The sequence below is a fragment of the Phaethon aethereus genome (genome assembly GCF_964289735.1).
Source record: "Phaethon aethereus genome assembly, chromosome: 1".
In the NCBI taxonomy this organism is placed as follows: Eukaryota; Metazoa; Chordata; class Aves; order Phaethontiformes; family Phaethontidae; genus Phaethon; species Phaethon aethereus.
Genome location: NC_138575.1, coordinates 41,147,183 through 41,168,323, shown reverse-complemented (window position 1 = coordinate 41,168,323; position 21,141 = coordinate 41,147,183). Strand labels below are relative to the sequence as shown.

At 42.6% G+C, this 21,141-nt stretch overlaps 1 protein-coding gene across 2 annotated transcripts in view; it reads left to right on the top strand.

Moving 5' to 3' along the window:
• Window positions 1-15,838, top strand: part of PTPRB (protein tyrosine phosphatase receptor type B) — a gene marked incomplete at its 3' end in the record, with an annotated part of 61,964 nt that extends 46,126 nt beyond the window's left edge. The window contains exons 21-34 of one of the 2 annotated variants that reach the window (XM_081997257.1): window positions 329-568; window positions 2,727-2,833; window positions 3,355-3,454; window positions 5,152-5,235; window positions 5,348-5,365; window positions 5,471-5,552; window positions 6,014-6,104; window positions 7,316-7,392; window positions 8,209-8,343; window positions 9,653-9,775; window positions 9,985-10,148; window positions 11,380-11,515; window positions 14,663-14,783; window positions 15,816-15,838. In XM_081997257.1, the coding sequence (XP_081853383.1) occupies window positions 329-568; window positions 2,727-2,833; window positions 3,355-3,454; window positions 5,152-5,235; window positions 5,348-5,365; window positions 5,471-5,552; window positions 6,014-6,104; window positions 7,316-7,392; window positions 8,209-8,343; window positions 9,653-9,775; window positions 9,985-10,148; window positions 11,380-11,515; window positions 14,663-14,783; window positions 15,816-15,838 (1,501 nt within the window). Of the gene's footprint in view, window positions 1-328; window positions 569-2,726; window positions 2,834-3,354; window positions 3,455-5,151; window positions 5,236-5,347; window positions 5,366-5,470; window positions 5,553-6,013; window positions 6,105-7,315; window positions 7,393-8,208; window positions 8,344-9,652; window positions 9,776-9,984; window positions 10,149-11,379; window positions 11,516-14,662; window positions 14,810-15,815 lie in introns of those variants that run through there. The other variant, XM_081997256.1, reaches the window with a different exon arrangement.
• Between the last annotated feature and the right edge of the window lie 5,303 nt (window positions 15,839-21,141).

Below are 21,141 nucleotides of genomic sequence, written 5' to 3'. Positions count from 1 at the left end.
TCCCACCAACAGCACAGGAAAAAATGTCGTAGTATTTAATTCGACCCATGCATGCCTATTGCAGCATTGTATCTGGAAAAGTTGCACTAAGGTCTTCTGAGGAAATCAGTCTAAAGTTCCCCAGAAAAATAATAGCAAGATTGGTACTAGAAACAAGGTACCCTAGCCACTATAGCTCTGTATTCACAAGGTAACCTCAGCAGCCTCCAAGAAATGCTAGAAAATTGGATAAGAATATGTCTGTCAACAGCTTTAGCCTATAAACTGTATCACATTAATGACTGTGGTATGTAAACCTTCTGTCTTTCTCTGCACATGATGTAGGTAGTGAAGGACCAAAGCCAGATGAACAGCACCCATTACCTTCCTATCTGGAGTACAAACACAATGACTCTATACGCATCTACCAGACAAATTATTTTGCCAGTAGATGTGCTGAAAACCCTGACAGCGACTATAAAAGCTTTGACATTAAGCTTGGAGGAGAAATGGAAAATCTTGGAGGAAGGTGTGATCCAGATCAGCAAAAATTCTGCGATGGACCTTTAAAGCCTCGAACTGCTTATAGGTTAGATTTATGTTGGTAGTTGTGCTCTGTCAAATTCTTAGGCATGGTGCTGTCTGGATGCCTGATACATGTGAGCTTCTGTAGATTAATAACTGGGTTGTACGATGTTCTTTGTGTTTCACTGTGAATTTATAAAAGCTTTATCCATGCCCCCATTCCATAGGTATGAACCAGTCCTTCACTAACATGGAAGTGATACAACTAATTATGCACAAAACTCATTGCAGTTAATAGGTTTATTTATTTCCCTCAACTTAATGGGGAGCTCTCCTACTCTCCTATAGCTGCTCAATCTTTCTTTGTAAAGACTTAAGACTGTCATCTAAGTCAGAAGACTACTTAACAGGAGAAGACAGGGGTGCTTCACTTGGTCTGTTTGGCACCACTACCCCACACCAGTTCTTTGGAACCAGCTAGAAAAAGCTAGAGATTATTCTAATCTGTGGCACTATCCCCAAGCTCCAGAGCTAGGCCTGGGTTAGCTGCGGGGTGTGGAAGAGGGTGACTGTCAAGACCAGGCTCAGCAGTTACACAGGCTGTGAGACCAACCTTGAACTCCAGTGCAGCTCAGTCATGGCCCCCCTGCAGGCAAACACTCTCCCAAGAGGTCTGCAAGCTGCTCACTGGACAGCCACATAGACAGAAGGCACATGCCAGGCAGTGCACATCATGTCTCTCAGCTTCTTCATCATCATCAAGACAGTGCTGCCTTACCACAGTCTACTCTCATTAGGGCACGTTTCCCCAAAATTCATTCTGGGAAATACCCACATTACCAGGAGAACCAAGAAGACTGATCATTTCTCCATTAGCACAGCCCTGTCCAGCCATGTGGAGGGAAAATAACTCCTGTGGTGGGTTGACCCTGGCTGGACGGCAGGTGCCCACCCAAGCTGCTCTATCACTCCCCCTCCTCAGCTGGACAGGAGAGAGAAAGTTTAATGAGAAGCTTGTGGGTCGAGATAAGGACAGGGAGAGATCATTCAGCAGTTACCATCACAGGCAAAACAGGCTCAACTTGGGGAAAAATTAGTTTAATTTATTGCCAATCAAGTCAGAGTAGGATAATGAGAAATAAAACCAAATCTTAAACACCTTCCCCCCACCCCTCCCTTCTTCTTGGGCTCAACTTCACTCCTGATTTTTCTCTCCCTTCTCCCCATGAGCGGCGCAGGGGGACGAGGATGGGGGTTGTGGTCAGTTCATCACACTCCGTCTCTGCTGCTCCTTCCTCCTCAGGGGAGGACTCCTCACACTCTGCCCCTGCTCCAGCGTGGGGTCCCTCCCACGGGAGACAGTCCTCCATTAACTTCTCCAACATGAGTCCTTCCCACAGGCTGCAGTTCTTCACTAACTGCTCCAGCCTGGGTCCCTTCCACAGGGTGCCGTCTTTCAGGAGCTGGGGTCACAGCCTCCTTCGGGCATACCCCTGCTCCAGCATGGGGTCCTCCCCGGGCTGCAGGTGGAGATATGCTCCAGCGTGGAGCTCCACGGGCTGCAGGGGCACAGCCGGCCTCACCATGGGCTTCCCCAGGGGCTGCCGGGGAACCTCTGCTCCAGCGCCTGGAGCCCCTCCTGCCCCTCCTGCTGCTCTGGCCTGGGGGTCTGCAGGGCTGTTTCTCTCACATCTTCTCACTCCTCTCTCTGGCTGCAGTTGCTCAGGGGTTTTTTTTCCCCTTTTTTAATATGTTATCCCAGAGGCGGTACCACCATTGCTGATGAGTTCAGGTTTGGCCAGAGGCAGGTCCATCTTGGAGCCGGCTGGCACTGGCTCTGTCAGAAACAGGGAAGGCTTCTGGCAGCTTCTCACAGAAGCCCCCCTTGCCACACAAACCCAATACACCTCCCCACTGAGAAGCATTTCTGAGTCCTCTCCCCACTGCAGCTTCTGCTAGTCCATGCCTTCCAGCATGGGCAGGCTGTATGTGCCAGCAGCCAGAGCCCCATCTGTTACCTCTGCCAGGGTACCTCAGAGCCCTCCACCTGTACTAGCTGGGCTTTCCCAGCTGTAGTGTTTAACACAGGTGTCTGCGTTAAGAACTGTCTGTGGTCAATGGAAAGGTTTTAGTTATCTCTAAGGGGCAAATGACTTCTTCCTTTTCTGCTGTTGGTTCTGAATATCTGATAAGCTCTAACTATCACGGTACTGTTTTTTTAGGATCAGCATACGGGCATTTACCCAGCTCTTCAGTGAAGACCCGAAGGAACTCCCTAAACCACTCTTTGCAGACACCTTCTTCTCTTTACCAATCACTACAGAGGCAGGTTAGTTTCAGGCTTGTTTTTCAATGACTGTGGCAGGTGATTATATATTGTGCCTCAAAACACTCTGATATCTAGAACTATTTGCAAGGAGTGGCACAAAACCAGCTTGTTGTGCATGACCTGAAGGCTGCTCTGAAATGAGACTGGAGCCATGGCTTATCCAGCCTTAGTCTGAAAATTTGGAGGTCTGCTTGATGGAGTTGCTGACAGTAGAGGAAAGGGTGAACGCTTAGTGAAGCTATTGCTAAGAAAACTTTGAAGTGCAAGAGAACCAAAAATCCCATATGATGGGCCTGTGCTTTCTTTGACTGTGGTAGGGAGTGAAAGATTTTTTGTAGTGTTTGGAAAAAATAAGGACAGAAAATCAAGGCCAGGTTTTAGCTAGGTATTTAAATACCTTACATTTCCTTGTATTTAACCGTTTTCTTCAGCTGATAATAGCATATCCTCTGAAAGTTACTGATTCGTTGATTCTTCATATCTTTTTCTCAAGATATATAAAAACAGTGTTTTGTTTCTAGAGCCTCTGTTTGGAGTTATTGAAGGTGTGAGCGCTGGCTTGTTTCTGATTGTGATGTTAGTGGCTGTTACTGCTTTATTTGTCTGCAGACAAAAGGTTAGGTAAGTTGAGTCCTTTTGTCAGTCTCTGTTATTGAAGTCAGATCAAATTATACTCGTTTAAGCAATACAGATCAAATTACATTCATCTAAGCAATACAATATTTAAAGCATAACTGTAAAATTGGAGGAATGCACTGAACTATTCAAGAGAGCAAATCTATGTCCCCCAACATTTGTACACACTAAGTACACAACTAATGACTTACACATTAAGAGATCTATATATTCTTGATTCAAATACCTACTGATGTGAGAGAGAATTATCTCATAGAGGATCTTTGTAACTTGTAGTTTTCAGTAGGAGTCCAAATATTTCTGAAAAACTGGTTTATCATTCAAACGGAATGTCTTTTGTCAAAAATGAAATGTTTCAAATTAATTTCATCTGCATTGTAGATGGGAAGCTCTTGCAACTGTTCATTTAGACTTTATCATTTCAGTTCAAAAATCTTAACGTATGACATTACCTCAGTGTCCAAAAGATTAGTTCAAACTTTACTTCTCATTTTTTTGTCAATCATACTTGTATATTTCACATTATAGATGTGAAAATAGTAAATTTTAAATATGTTTTTAAAAAGTGAAGTACTCTGTCTCAACTTTGAAAAAAAACTTTTTCCATTTAAACCATTTTGCATGATTGAAAGAGTTATATTATTGACATGAAATTCCTTGTGGTTTCTGAAATTAAAAAAATTCAACATTTCCATGACATGGGAAACTCTGAAAATCTGAAATTCAGTTCTTTTACCGATACAAAATTAAGTCTACTTTGTTTTGAATTTGCTTTTCAGATGTCAGAATTTCACATTGAAAAACTGTTTTCCGACTAGTCGTAGCTTTTAGCCAGAATGGATTTACCATTTAGCAATGTTATTCTTAGGCTTTATGAACAAATTCAGTGTATTCCTTTATATGCCATCCAAAAAAAAAGGCATAAATCAATATCAATAGTAAATAAAGTCTGCTTTTGCATATATAGACTTGTGCATTCCTAACCATTGCAGTACATAGTGACATACAGAGCATTAATCGATGTGTTTACCACCTTGCACATCTCGTTGCATTTTTTTAGTGTAGATAAACTTGACAGGGTATGGTTTCTTGTTGTGAGTTGTATAGCCAGTAGGACTGCAAGTACTAGTATGGTTTTCCCTTACCATACGTAAAGAGTAAGTGTTCTCTAAGGCAGGCATGTTGAAGGAGGAGATGACAGTGAAAGGATGAAAGGCGACACTAACTGGATGGAGTCAGTACCGCTTCCACGGCTTTCCCAAAGTCTCTAGTGCTGCCACTTACTCCTGCTATGAACCTGGGCATCTCCTAGAGGCCTGGTCTGCAGAGTCTGAAAGTCTACCTACGTGTTCCTCTCTGCATATAGAGAATCAACCAATTTAGGGCCCACCTTAACATAGAACACCTCCCTTAATGATAGACTGGGCTGTGAGTGTTTCAGAGCAAGAAAAAAGTCTTATTGCCTGTGCATATGCGTACACTCCACATCACTATTACCAAACTAAAATACAAGAAAACTCTGTGCCACAGCTAAGAGCAGTGTCACATGATCAGAGCGACAAATCAAAACAGACTTTTTCAAATCCCTTTTTTCCAACTTAATAATATAAGTTATGTTATTGGTAGCTCTTATCAGTATCAGAATATAATGGTAAAACAGAATGCCTTCCTTTTTATTCCAGCAATGGCCATGAAAGACCTACAGCAAGGCTGAGCATTCGCAGGGACAGGCCACTGTCAGTCCATCTGAACTTGGGGCAAAAAGGGTAAAATCAAAAGTTTTGTTTCTAAGGGCACTATTTTAACATGGCATCATGGATGAACAGCCACATCTGGTCACTCACTGATGAAGTGTTTTTTTTTTTAAATCATTTCTAGGAACCGGAAAACTTCCAGGTAAAAAGAAAAAATTAATACCTAAAAAAGCTTCTTGATAACCAACTGGATAAATTATGACTGTGATTCATCTTGTGATTTTCTTCCTCCTGTTGAATATTTTAGTCCGATCAAAGTCAGTCATTTTGAAGCACACTTCACCAAACTTCAAGCAGACTCCAACTACCTTCTCTCCAAGGAGTATGAGGTGAGATCCTAATCTCGGCAAAGGACTTGCTTTATGAAGGGGTGGGATGGCTGAATCAATGGGTTAATGTGTTTAGAAAGGCCTCCATTTGTTTGTCTTATTCACACAAATCCAAATAAGTTTGAGAGTCTCACCTGAATGCCACTTGTCCTAATGCAGAAATCAGCTCTTCATTTGGCATAGTGTCTTCTGGTTGGCAGCCTCTGTCTGATACCTATTTGGCTGAGGTCAGGAGCATTCATTTGTGTGCCACATCTCTGTGTTAAAGCATGGAAAGCACCTGCCAGCCATGTGCTTGCTTTAAACCAGTATGATTAGCTATTTAATTTCAGTTTGTTCTTTTAAAAACCCACCCATTCTCTGTCTATGGCCTTTGAGAGCTTATAAGCACTGTGTCCCCCTGTGTTGTCACATTCTTTAATTATTTTCACCTCACATTTTATTCCTACTTTTTTTTGCAGGACTTAAAAGATGTGGGTCGAAACCAGACATGTGACATAGCACTTCTGCCAGAGAACAGAGGGAAAAATCGATACAATAATATATTGCCCTGTGAGTTTTGGGTTTAGTTGTGTAATACTACATCACAAAGCTATTTTTCACTTTTTTCAGCAAGCCTTGTGGAAAAGAGAGTGCAGCCGATACCTGCCCTCCTTCCTGTCAGAGATGAAATACCTCTGCCAGTTCAGGTTCTGGTGCTTGGAGGAAGATGATGTATGGCCTTGAATGGTTTCACACAGACCAGTAATTTCATTTCACACTAGAGATACAATGACTAGTGTTCAATCTGGAGAGAAAAAGCTCCAGCTATTACAGGCATTCAGTCACTGCTGATAACAAGGACAGTAGAACTAACAGTAGGAGTGTTTACATATGGGGTGTCATCCATTCAGTGCTTTTTGACAACCTTGCCAAATCTCTCTTCTTCAGAGGACACAGCAAACCTACTATACAATGTAGAGCTAGTGTCCTTCTGCATGGTAAGACGCATGTGGGAGGTTAGCCCTGTTCTCCTGAGGCAAGACCTGTCATTTAGAGTTTCCCCCTTTAATCTCCTGTCTGTCCGTTTTGGAGATAACACATGCTGTGCATCAAGCAGAAACACCACATGACTCGCTGCTTCACATGCTGCCCTGCTGCTGGATGTGGTATGTGCTTGCACAGCCTCACAGTGTCTGCTGTGTTCTGCCTGCCGTACCGGCTTGGGGAGCATGCCTGCAATGTACAAGAAACAACACATGACTTAGATCCAACATGACATGATCTCACAAATAAGTGATCTGATAGCTCAGGCAGTCTGTACCTCTCTGAGGTACTGGAGATGCCACTGGTCCCAGGGAAGGTGGTTGGCCTACTCACACATGTTGGCTCAGGAGCTGTGCAGACCACTGAGGGACTTCCACTCTTTCAATGGCAGTGCTGGGCACCGCTCTGCAGTACAGTACACTGCTGTCGGGATCAAAGGAGGATGTTGTTGTGTCTCTTTTGTTGCCATAACAAATCCTATGCAGTTCAGCAGAGGAATTTTTGGATATTCACTGCTTCCTTCTCACCCATTCATCTCCTAGTCTTTGGAATACTCCACAGCACTTGTGGATGAAAGAGGCAGTACAAATGTAAACAGTTATTCCTCTAAATTAGCCCTCCATAGAAAATCCCTGTAATAACACTGCCAGTCCTTTCACAAATGCATTTCTGTAAATGGGAGAGGGACTGAAAATCAAGACCTAGCCATAAGCCTCTTGTAATCAATTTCTTCCTAGATGATACATCAAGAGTGAAGCTTTCCAATGTGGACGATGACCCTTGCTCAGACTACATTAATGCAAGCTACATACCGGTAAGTCACTCAAGGATGATATTTTACAGTCCTCCCTCCAGTGGTAATTTGTCCTTCAACTGAAATGAAATATAAAGCTGGATGCTTAAGGCTTCCCTCCCCCTTCATTTATTCACTTGAGCTAAAAGTCTGAGAACACATTTTGTGGGTGTGCTGAAAGGTTGTGTCTGACTGCCATTAAGTTAACTGTGAGTGATTTAGCCAGCACTTAAGGACACTTTCTTGGATTGCTATAGTTATGTAAGGTAGCAAGTCTAATTGTCCAAGGACACATTTTTAAAGGTCACTGATTTTATACAGTGTCCACAACAACTGTAGCTATCACTGCAGGTGGCATCCTCATTGTAGAGCTGTAGCTCATCCTGGCAGTGTTGGCACCTTGCAGGATGGTGAAATGGGTTGAGATTACAATAATACCCTTTGCCAGAGAGTTGTGATTGATAATAGCAGTGGCTTTAGCAATCCAGATTTCAAGCCAGAACTCAGCTAATTTATTAAAAACGGTAAATAAAACAAAAACCCCTAGTTGTTCCAAAATTGCTTGAGACTGTGCTGAACACAATAGAACAATGAAAGGCTTTGACTGCCACAAAAGGAACAGTATTTAGATACACTGCTGCAGTCTCTTCCTTCTCTCTGCTCCAGCCAGCCTTCTGCGTCCAGGTCCAAGACAATAAAATAGCTCTCAAACCTATTGTCCCAGCAAGGGCATTGTTGCTGCAGAGTCCTGGCTGCAACCCCATGGCTTGTACAGTGGCTTGAAGATCTTTTTTCTTCTGCCTTTATGGAAACTAATGGAGCTCTCTTCACTTTCAGGGCAGTAGTTTCCGCAGGGAATACATAGCAACTCAGGGCCCTTTGCCTGGTACCAAAGACGAGTTCTGGAAGATGGCATGGGAACAAAATGTTCACAATATTGTCATGGTAACCCAGTGTGTTGAGAAGGGACGGGTGAGTAGTGACTCTCCTTTATTATTAATGACTGTTTTAACATCTATTAAAAGTTTATGCTTAATTATTATTTGCATCATACTAATGCCAAAGGCCCCAGTCAAGGAGATATACAGTAAGAGATAAGAGGTATAATTTAAAGACTGGAGACAGATTCAGGCTGTGAAGTGAGGATGCAGTGACCATCCCAAGATCATGCAGCATGTCAAGGCTAGAGTTAGGAACAGACCTCAGTGTTTCTCGTCTCTAATCCAGCACTTTGCTCACTAGTACTAATATAATCCCCTTAAACATGCAGAAGGACAACCACCAGCAAAAAATGTCTGTTTATCACATCATCTCCAATCAACTACTGCTTTAAATGTAAGCTCTAGAGAGCAAATGTTGATCATGAAATACATGGAACTCTCTCTAATGCATATGCTCTGATGTAGTAAGCAAAGAGAGCGCTCATGCAGTTAACAGTCTTTACTGAGTGCAAGTAACACTCAGTAACAGTCTTACTGAGTTCTTCACTGTGAGGGTGGTGAGACAGTGGAACAGGTTGCCCAAAGAAGTTGTGGATGCTCCATCCCTGGAATTGTTCAAGGCCAGGTTGGGTGGGGCTTTGAGCAACCTGGTCTAGTGGAAAGTGTCCCTCCCTATGGCAGGGGGGTTGGAACTAGATGGTCCTTCCAACCCAAACCATTCTACAATTCTATGAAGTGTAGGTAGGTTATTTATCTGTCTTAGCAATCCATCTCCCCAAGTAGACCACATCCTGCACCCGTTGTAAGACAGGGACTAGATCTGTAAAAAGATTAACTTGGAGTAGTGATCATCTAGTGGCATCATCCTTTCATTTTACCGTTTTTTCTTGAGGACATGGTGAAAGCAGATGCAGGACAGGCAGCCACCTGTCTCCTCCTGCACCTCACTGGCTCAGAGTGGGACCCCACTCTCATGTCTCATCAAGAGATGGGGAAGTGGGCACTGGAGGCCTAGCTGTCAACCAAGCAGAGCTGTTAGAAGAGTTGGTGCAGAAAATGTGGCATCCAGAAGAGAGCATCAGTGAAATGCTTCCCATTCCCCCAGTCGCAAACATCTAGGATGAGAACTTCCACTTCCCAGCCCCATCCCAGCCTGTTCCCATCCCAGACCCTGTTTGTTGAGCTGACATGGCAGGGGGTGGCACCTCTATGAATTCAGCTGCTGCCATTCTTCCTTCATCCTCAGGCACAGGAGGTGTGAAGTCTGCTTCTAGTAGTGCTGGATGGAGGCATTGGTTGCAGCTGTTACTGACACTAAATCTTCTTCTGTTTCCCTGAAGGTGAAGTGTGATCACTACTGGCCCCTTGACCAGGATTCCTTGTACTATGGAGACCTGATCGTTGAGATGCTGTCTGAATCAGTGCTCCCAGAATGGACAATAAGAGAGTTTAAAATCTGCAGTGTACGTTTGTGTTAATCTTTTTTTTTTTGATGACTTGGCTTAAAAATACCTGCAAGGCTAAATTAGGAAGGTTTCTTCTGCTGTAGCACAATTTCATCATGCCCCGCTCATCACTGGTGGCAGCTGTAGCGTTTGCTCTGAAGTGCACATTATGTGTGTTCCCTCCTCTCTCATCTGTTCTGATGACCTGCACTTTTGTATCCCCATAGGAAGAGCAGCTTGACTCAACGAGGCTCATTCGTCACTTCCACTACACTGTCTGGCCAGATCATGGTGTGCCAGAGACCACCCAGTCCCTGATCCAGTTTGTCAGAACTGTAAGGGATTATATCAACAGGACTCCAGACACAGGACCAACTATTGTCCATTGCAGGTATGTGCAGCAGCAAAAAGTCAGCGGCCCAGAGCCTTTGCGCATACCCTTGGGAAGAGCCCAAATATTCATCACTGTTAGGCCATGGGCAGCCACAGAACCCAAGAGATAGCTGATGGGCTTAGGTCTCCAGATACATCAGAGCAGCATTCCCAAGGCACACGCACTCACTCACAACCTCACCCTGGAGATGCCCCGAAAATGATTCTCAGGGAACCACTGTGTTTCTGTGGGACCACTGGAGGGCACTACAGGTGTCAGCAGCTGCCACTGCTCATAAGCTTTTGCATTCTTAAACTGCCTGTGTGCTGCTGTTGTGGCTCAACATCTGCATCACAAAGGGGTGTTTTGAAAAGGTAAGATATACCCAGGGGTGAATCTGGCTATGTATGGATGTTGAGACTAGTTGGCAGATCATCCTTTCCCCCATTCTGACTGAGACTCTATCTCCTTACTGCCTTCTCATGTTCTGCTGTTGTGCCATCTCTGGCAGCTATAGGGCTGCAGTTTTTCCTCTGCTCTGTAATCCACCCCTACACACGTCTACAAAAAAGGCAAAACTGGACTGCCTGATCCATGATCCACTAGCCAGCTGCAGCAGAATATAGGGTTACAGAGTGAGAGAGAGAGTAGTGTGGTGCTGTGTGTATCTTCTAGTAAAGCCATATGCTCACTGGTGCTACCTGAATGTAGCATCTGACCCCTCCACCCATTATATGGGCTGAGGCATGTATCTTACATGACCACCACCTTGACATTGTGCATGTGCTGCAACATGTCAGATGTCTACAGTATCACTGGCAAGTCAACTTTCCTCTTCCCTGCCTCCTGTCTGTAAACCCCACCTCCCAGCATTTCAGTTACTGGGGATTCTCGGATACTTTGCCCTTCTGCAAGGCACAAGCCAACTTACCTTTTAGAATCAAGCCTACTGGTTCATCCCTGGAGAGAAGAGGTTTAAAAGTTAAGCAGGTGCAGTCTCTCAGTGTATCTCAATGACTGAATTAAACCCAAAGCAGAAAGCAGTATGGGCAGTAGCAGAGATACATCTACCGTCACTATCCTTTTCTCCTTCCTAAACAAATTGCACTATAAAGTGTTTGAAGTCCCAGAGGTGCCGTTTGAACAATGAGCTTCTCACCTTGAAGATCTGAACTTTACAAAAGTATCACATCAAGGTAATGCTTTGGTCCATCTCCTTTTAAATCTTTCGGCTTGTTTTCCTTTCCAGTGCTGGTGTTGGCAGGACCGGCACATTCATTGCACTGGACCGAATTCTGCAGCAGCTGGATTCAAAGGACACCGTTGACATTTATGCAGCAGTACATGATCTAAGGCTTCACCGTGTTCACATGGTTCAGACAGAGGTAAGTTTTGGATAGCGTACAGTACAGCAATACCAGCTCACTATATAATAGTCTGTCATCTTAAGGGCTATCAAAGCACGTCACAGTTAACTCCACTGTGAAATCCTAGTTAGGTGTATTTTAGCTCTGTGGGAATTCCTAGTTCAGGATCGTTTCCATTGGCTCTCATACAGTGGGTCCAAACCATAACAAGTGGTAGCTATGCTTCCTATAGATTTCTCCTGTTGGCACTGGCCCACAATCACCCCAGCAGTGTTATGCATCAAATGCTTAACAGCACATTGTTGCGTTAGTGCAGTGTCCAGTAAATGAGCTTTGAGCAGAGGTAGGTCCTTCAGGGATGGGTTTGGAAGACAAGCCTAAATCAGCCAGATAGGTTGACATAATAGAGAAAGGGAATGGAGGGCAGAGAAAATTAGATGTGCATAATTTTAAAGCTCTAAGCACTGTGACCTTGCGGCTTTGCAGTTCATTTTTTATTGAGCTGCTCTGTCATTTTCATTAATGGTATTGGAAAGTCGATCAGCATTCTCCTAACATACTATGCAAAAGCAAGTACATTTATTCTTGAAGTACAGAAAAAGTACATGTTTGGGATTTCTTTCTGTGCTTTTAAAACTGCAAGAAAATCACTTTACATTAATACCAGCTAAACACTTAGGAGCTGATTTAATAAAGGCAAGTTGTGGAGGTAGTCTTTACATTTTCCCTGTGAACTGTTAATAGAAGAATCTTTATTAGACTAATTTAATGAGTCTGCCTGTAGCTGGGTACTAATGGAGCTCTTTGTTGCAACTCAGAAATGAAAATGTTAGTGGCAGCACTTCCTGATAGATGTAAAAGGCACACATGGGTATAAAGAGGGGCTCAACTGGGAATGCAAAAAAGAGATTTCCTGGAACTATCTTAATCACAGAAAACCTCCTGTTGGAGGGGAGACAGATTCTCAGCTTGGTCTGGGCATCCTCAGAGACAGATCCATCTCGCCTTCTACATTCCCATCAGCCATAGTCAGCAAAGGCAGACAGGCGTCTCAGGAGGGTGGCTCTTTTTCCCTAGCTGGAAAAAAGAGGCAACTACCTCAGGAGCCTAAATTTGACACCAGGCCTATAGACAACTGAAGTTGCTCGTGCCCACCTTTGGCATGAGTGTGACATGACATCTAAGTCAAAAGGCATCCAGACCCAAGCAAAATAGCTACAGCGATAGTGAGAAGCACCCGATTATGCGACTACCAGCACTACATGCACTTCTGCCCCAAACCAGCAGTGGCTCAAGTCTTACCCTGATCCCTGTTGTAACCAGTCCTGCACTGGAAGGATTCACAAGCAGCATCCCAGAGACAAATTGACAGAAAGCTTTTATAGCTCGCACATACTCACCCCACTTGAGCTGTAACGTGCTTGCAGACTGACCATGTAGCTGTGTCAGTGCACGGCCACTGAGCTGCTGTATTCTCAGCAAGTCTTACTAATTTGAACGGTCAGTTGCATCTGTATATGATTTCTGGTTTGGAACTGCCCTTCATCAAGGTAGCTTGGAGCACCAGCAATACAATCTCTCATACTCCTGCAAGAAAATGAAGTAAATTTATCCTGGAGTTTTATGATGATTCCAAGTTTGCAGTGAGCAGTGAATTATGAAGTAGTTCTTACACATCTTTTAAGAAAAAGTAAAGGAGGTGGGAAGAGGGGGAAGAAAAGATCTGCTTCACGAACTCCATTTGATATGTGTGAAGACCCTAGCTCCTGGTGTTACCATTCATGTCTTGGCTTCCACAATCTGTTTGGGGGTTGAGATAGGTCCTCATCTGTTGATATGGTGGAAGCCAAATCCCACTGGGGAGCACAGGCTAGCAGATAGGACTGTTTGCAATGAGATGCTCCAGCCAAAGGTCACAGCACCATCCTGCTTGACATTATGCAGTCACAGTAAAACAGCAGCAACAAAATCACTGCCCCAGCCTCAGACTTGACTGAAAGCTAAGAGAAGAGGCTGCAGCTGGACACATGCAGGGGAGTAACAGAAAACTCTGTTCATCAGCTCAAAAAGCAGTGGGCTCAGCACTGCAGCTGTCACATAGGCAGGGAAGCTTTCCACCATTTCAGTCCCAAATGGTCTCTGCCAAAGGAAGTCTCCATGACCCAGCCAGCTTTCCACCAAATTTGTGGATGGAGTGCAAGATTCTGCTCAACAGAAACAGCAGCTGTGTGTGCATAATAGCAGGCATCCTCACTTTCCCAGAGCCAGAGCACTGAGAAAAATGCACAGAGCAATAGCTCTTGTGAAAAACAAGTAGATGTGGTGGGAGGAAATGCATATGCTTGTTGGAGAAATTATGTCTTTGAGATAAAGTAATATTAAAAACGTACACCTTGATATATAAAGATGCTAGGCCTAGTTTTGGGGTACCATGCTACACTAATCAAAAAACAATAATGACCCATGTCATAAACCACAAAGAGTAGCAAAGCATGGGGATTTAACAACCTATTCTATCAAGGTAGTTTGATAAATAGTCAATAACATGCTGACCCTCCCTACTTTGATTGTAAATGTCATCTTAGTTCCCTTCTATCAAAGACACTCTTCAGAAAAGACAGCTTGTCATTCACCACGTAGTCAGAAGCAATCTTACTACAACTTATATTGGATCAAAAAAATACTGCTTTTGCCAGAAACTTTGGGTCCATCAAAGTTCTGTGAAATATTTATATATTGTGATAAAATTCTGTGGAACGTATTTCTTTTCAGAACAAAAAAACCCAGGAAATTATTTGTCTCTTCCGTACGCTTCCCTGTATATATTAATTCTGTTACATGTACTTTATACCAAAGCAGTAGTAGCTATCCAACACAGCATTGTGTGAAATTATGCCTTACAGTTGATAGAACTTTCACTCATGACATGATCTGTCAAAACACGTTATGTTCATTTATGTTTTACCGATAGCATTTCTAAAAACACGTGATCACAAAAGTTTACTGTATTACTAGTATGAAAAGGAGATTCATTCTAGAAGTCTATTTTCATTTTTAATGCCACCCTTGATTTTGCGTGAGGGAGTTAGCCTGTAATGATTTTTCACAATGCAGAAAATTAAATTACAAAATTTCCCAGTAAATTAAAAAAAAATTCTTTTGTAGTGTCAATATGTATATCTACATCAATGTGTGAGAGATATGTTAAGAACCAGAAAACTTCACAGTGAACAAGAAAATCCCTTGTTTCCAATATATGAAAATGTGAATCCAGAGTATCACAGAGGTAAGTGCAAGTTTATCAAATTGTAAAGTGTTTCAAATGTAATATCTCATTGACAATGTAGTTGAGGGACAAAATTGTGCTATCCCTTGCCATCAATACTTGTTCTCTTCTTGGACCTTCATTTCTTCACTGTTCTGCTCTTGTCACTCTTGCAATTGCATCTTTATTTCCACCGCAAGTAGTCATTATAACGTCTCTTCCTGCTCCTACCTTACCTTCATGCTCTCCCTCTCTCACACTTCATGATTCCTGTGCTGTTGGGGGAACTGAACCTCTTCCCTATTATGATACTGGATTCCTCCTTTACCTCACCAGTGTTTACATCATTTTTAAGCACACTGAGGCCACTGGCTGGGCTTGCTGGGCTCTTTGGTGGTGTTCAATTTCTGTCCTGAATCACCCTCATTTTCTGTTGACTGTATAGGCGGCCTTAGGAGACTTCCCATCTGCCTTGACTGGATAATGTAGGTGTCCAAGGCTGTGCTCTTTGCTCCTCCTGCAACTCTCCATCCTTATAAGCTCTTTTCCCTAGTCTGATCCAGTGCCTTGGGGATAAGAATTGCAGGAGTAGCAAACCTGGCACTAGCACTGCCCTTCACTGCCTGTTCTCATGGCCAGAGAACCAGTCTGGAGAAGCTGTGAGTAGAGGTGGCCTGTGTGTCCTGATAGAGCTGAGGGCTGTAGAAGTTTCCAGAGTCAGAGAGCAGGATCTCCATAGCTCCTCAAATTTGAACATTAGGAATTGAGATTATATGATGAGAGATCAAAATAACTTTCTTGATCTAGCCTGTAGAAATCAGAGTTGTCATCAACAGGTAGAGCAGGATTGGAGGAGGCCAAGGACTGAAATAACCAGGGTTCCACAAGTAGGGAGTGCTAGCAAAAGCAGAAGTGGGATAGGCTCTCTGCTGTCACATCAGTCATGAGCCAGCGCTGCTGCCACACAACCACCTTTCAGAGCACTGTAGTCAGCTACAGTGAAGCCACCTGGGTTGTTTTATTTTTTCTAATCTCAGTTTTTCTTGCTTTCAGATGCTGTTTATTCAAGGCACTAAGAATGTTACAGACAACTGCATTTGTGACCACATTTGTTAACTAGGGGTTTTGTTTGGGTTTTTTATGTATGTATTTCATGCACTAGAAAGGTGCCAGACCTTTCTGTTGAGACTGTGTATAATTTATTGGTCTGGTGATTTTTTAAAAAGATATATAATTTAAGTGTAACAGATATTAATGTATATAATTGTATTTTGGCATTATGTAAATATGTATTTTTTCTATATTGTTTATATTAATATTAAGCTTCAGATAATACTATTTTTTCTTATCACAGTTTTTATGAACTGTTCTACATAAACTATTTTAAATTGTATGGCTGACAGGACTGCTGCATTTGGGGCAGGTTATGTATTGGCATGTAACACACAGGAAAAATCCTATAAAGGAGAACCTCATTTTTTTTAAGTAGTTCAGTGTGTGTGAGATGAAATAAGCTACTATTAAGCAAGGAAACAGTAGTCCTGTATAGGAATTACAATGCTACCCTACACTTTAAACTTACTGCTTGTGATCTGACAAATATGGGTATAACCCATAACACAATGACATACCTTTTACAGAACTCATTAACAGCCAAGCAAAACAGGGTCCACCTCACTAGAAGCAACTGTTTCAGTCTAATGTGACATGGTAGAAAAATATCAAACAACACACGCTGCCGTGAAGTCTAGCAGACCTTTCCCCCACACACATGGTTTGAGGGGGAACAGGTCACATTCTGATTTCTTTACACTGGTTTAAGAAAGCAGAAGCAGACCACAGCCTGTGTCTGTGCATTTTCACTTGGGTACAATTGTAATAAGAAAGGTGTTCAAGGAAACACCTCAGACATTGATGTTGACAAGACCTGTAAGGATGTGAAGTCTGGCAACTTTCAGAGCTCATTAAAAACAATGCTATTCCATGACAGCTAAAAAAAATAGAGATTAGAAACGTATTGAAATAGAGACATATGAAGGTATAAATCTCACAGTCTACACACTGACTTCGGCCTTAAGCTGCTTGCAGCATAGCTGCCTTGTCCTAAGTGTTGGTCTCCTTCGAATGCCACTTGCTTTCGCAAAGGGAAAGCATGGCCCTAGCATGCCTGCATAGGAGGACTCCTCCACTTAGATGTTGCCTGATGTCACCACCTCCACAAGGGCAGTTGCAGTAGAAAAAGGCTGATCAGTAAACCAAGGGCTGTAGGCTGGCAGGGCTGTGCTAATCGTCGGACGACTCAAAGCATTTAGTGATTAGCAAGAGATACAATCAAAGAGCACTCACCAGGTATCCTGCCCAGCCAAGCAGATTAGGCACATCCTCTCTTTTCTGCAAAGAGGCTTCTCATTCAAGGGACTGATTTGAACACTCTGTTCAGCTATTCTTTGTCTTTATAAAATGCTCTTCAGACAGATAGAGAAGAGGCAGTACACAGTTCTTCTGCATCACAAAAAGAAGGAGGGGCTTGATAGTTCTTCTTTTATATATCTACCCATACTTTACCTGGAGAAACTTAGCCTGCTGCTGAAGACAAGTGCCTAAATTCCACTTCTATTTTGGAGAGAAATAAATATTTCTGCAGGACTCCAGAGAACCAGCCAATAACACCTAAGTGCCTAAGTGAGGAACTGCTGTGGCCCTGGGCCAAGACTATTGTGATTTCACCATGACTTATTGGAGCCGCACTCTCCTTGCGATAGGAACACCTGCCTGATGATGGCTGAGGAAATCTGCAAGTCAGCTCTAACATAGTTTTCTTAAATCATTCCGAAGCAGAACCAGCAGGACTATGCACATCCATGTCACTCTGTTTTTTCTAGAGAGAAGGAAACAGCCTGATAGTCCCTTTTCCTTCCTACTCCATCTGGAGTCTCATCCTTGACCCAATATCCTCATGTGCCTCAGAAGCCACCCTTCTTCATATCAGCTTTCACAGCTGCCCAGAACATGTAAGTTTGATTAACCTTTTAGGTGTCTCCGTATGAAATACTGCTCATTCCTCTTGTACATCCTCTGGCCCCAGACAAACCTCAAGATTCACCACCCCTAGTGGGATCTGAAGAAGAAAGGAACTAGGCTTATAGTGGAAGCCATTTTCACAGAGGGAAATCTAAGCAAAACCACAAAGAAATGTGCGAATTTTCTGCAGGCCTCTTTTTTCTCTGTTTCTTTTGCTAGATAGATGGTAGGTTAGCAAGCAAGGACAAACAAGCACGGCAGCTCTAGATCGATCATTGACCTTGCTAATAACAGCTGAACTTGGGGCATCATGAAAATTGCCATTGTGTTACGTGCGCTGCATTTAGTCCTTGCTTTTTGCCGCGGTAGCTGAGGAATGAAGATCACCATGTTAGTTACCAACAGTACAATTACACTGTGAAGACGTACCAAATGTACCCTATAAATTATCTCACACTATATATTACTGTGTCATTTTTTATGCTGAGGGTAATGGAACTCACTCAATAATATATGATCTGAGTGCAAAAGTCTGATTGTATACTATGTATGCACATTGTTCATCATTTCCAGAAAGACACACATGATTCTGCTCTTTCTTTTAACATTGTTTCTCAGCTCCCTCCTCCGCACCTACAGAGTTCACCAATCTGCACCCAAAATGATGATGTTGTAGCAGATGATAGCTATTTTCATCTTTTCCCTCAGCTAATAATGGACACAGTTCATAAGCCTCTTCCTTCTCATCACTTAATAACATGACAGATGACCTTAAACACGCTGGCACGATGCTCTGGAGCAGCTTTACATCTCTGCCTGGCCAGGTCACATGTGAGACTGTACACACACATGATTCCTCTGGTTCTGCTTTCAAGCCAATTCTGGTCATATAAAACCAGTGTAAATCCACTGAGAGTAAGTAAAAAGTATCTATGTAGCATTTTGTTAATATAAGACACCTACTTATTAGTATAATTGATTATATTTACTGTGCCTCTAAGCTGAATAATAGGACCAATGGGAAATTGTTAACAAGAATGAACTTGAAGGAGCCTATGTACTGAACAAAGAGAGCTTTTAAGGAGAAAGGCATCCTTCACTGAAGAGGATGTTTCTCCTTTGCAAGACCATGAACAATGTTCAGAATTCCCTTCTTGATGTTTCCCGATAATAATGTTATAAAGCCAGGCTAGTGTTGTTGCTGATCCATAAGCTAAAATTTGCACACTTGGAGCCCAGTCCTGTGAATCTCTGCATTGTCCACAAGGCTACCTGAGTACTTTAATGAAAGTCAACTGGAATGCTTGCCTGAAGAATATCATTCCACTTCTGAAGCACTTGCAGGGTTGGGCTTTTAGATTAATTCAAATTTTTGTATTGAAAGTTATTTAATAATGAAAAAATTGTAATAAATATTTTTTTAATCTGTGCAATACAATTACAAGATCCACTACCGATTGTAGGAAAAAAAAAAAGATTTTGCATAGCTGGGGTTGATAAATGATATTTTTTGTTACTAATGGAACACAAAAGTGGGTGAGAGAAATAGGCATACTGTGAAGATGTCATAAAAGTGCAACTTTATACATTTTTCTCTGCTGCTATAGTTATTTATACAGCTTATATACGTGCCTAAAATTGCCAGAACTATTATTTTATGCCATGATATACTATGAATTTCCTTTCAGTTGTAGAACAGAGAAAAGAAAATGTGTGAGCTTTAAGTTTATATTATGTATTATATAGAGTTATTTACACTTTGACTTTGAAAGCAAAAAGTTAAATACTAGACAGGTAGGAGTACATGAGCACTTAGCAGTGCTCCTCAGCCTGGGAGTTAATTTAAGGGCTAGAGGGATGAGAACAATAACCATCTAATCACTGTATTAGCGTCTCCTCCCAGGGCCACAAATCGGAGCAACACATCTGACATTCAGAGATTCAACTTACCGCAGCCACAGCTTCGCTACCAAGGAGTGGCATGGCAGGTGTCGACATTTATTCAGATTTCCTTCACTGCTTCAGACATGCAGTTTGTGTGAACGTGATGCAGTATAAAATGACAACCACTCCCCTGATGGCCCTGTCACAGACGTTCAGGCTTTGGAGCTGTGAGCTGTGGGACCTGTAGTCCCAAGGGGCTGCGACTTTGAATAGAAGGTGAGTGTGCATCCCCATACATAGGCAGCTCGCTGTGGACCCTGTGCCCTTGGCTGTCCCTCAGGCTGACGAAGTCAAACTCCTGACCTGCTGGTAGCACCACTACGGCCAAAGCAAACCGATCTGTTGTCAGTGACCTCGCAGATCGACAGCTAGTTCAGACTGGGATTTGGTTTTTAAGACTGGCAGGAAATACTAGAGACTAGGGACTAGCTAAATTTAGCAAATACTGTGGAATTTGGGCACATACAGTGTCAGTGATGCTGGTAGATTGATATGCATGATGATTTGGTTGTTTCTTGGTTTATTTGAAAGCTAAAGAAATACTGTAACGTCAAGGAGCTAAATATGTATTGCTCTACAGCAGGGCAGCATGTTATAGTGAAAAAACCCACGATTTTGAAATGTGGCTAGCCATAAATTCTTTGCCAGTGCCTGGAGTAAAGTGTCTGAAAAACATCTTCAGCACATATTCCATTCTTATATGCTATATAATTACTTAATTTTGTGTTCCTAACAAACACTGGGTGAACACAGAATTGTGCCACTATTGTCAATTTAATTTATGCATTTGTTAAGTATATTTTTATATTTTTAGCTACAGTCAACAAATCAAATATATTTGAGTGTATTTTACACATTTTTTTTTAAACAGTTCATGAATAAAATATTCATTTAAAAAAAAAAAACATGTCCTCATCTTCTGTTTGGCTGCCTTTGCATTGTGGATTTTGTTGTCCTGCTGCTCAGAGAAAAGGTCATAAGTGAGTTTCATTTCAAGTGAGACGATATTCAGAGAACATTAAATTCATCAGAAGCCTAAGCCTGTTGGAGGAAAGGGATCTCTGCTGTTGCCCGCTGGCTGCATTAGTGCCCATGTGGAAAGATAACCCACATTCCCTTCACCTCCCTGGTGCTCTGCCCTCCTCCTTTAATAAACCAAATACTCTCTGGGTTATACAATGGGTATTTGAAACAACGGCGCATCTTGAACTTGAGCGCCTGTTATTTTAGCAACATTTCACCAGACAGTTGTGCCAGTTAACACCGCAGTGGAGCTCCATTGCTGCCAACCACCCCGAGGATCTGAACCGTGCTTTTTAACAAATATATTTCTTCCCCTCCCGCTCTCCACAATGCTTAAAAACCATTAGCATTCTTGTGGGTTCAGGGTGCTTGGCAGTAGCGTGCTTATGGC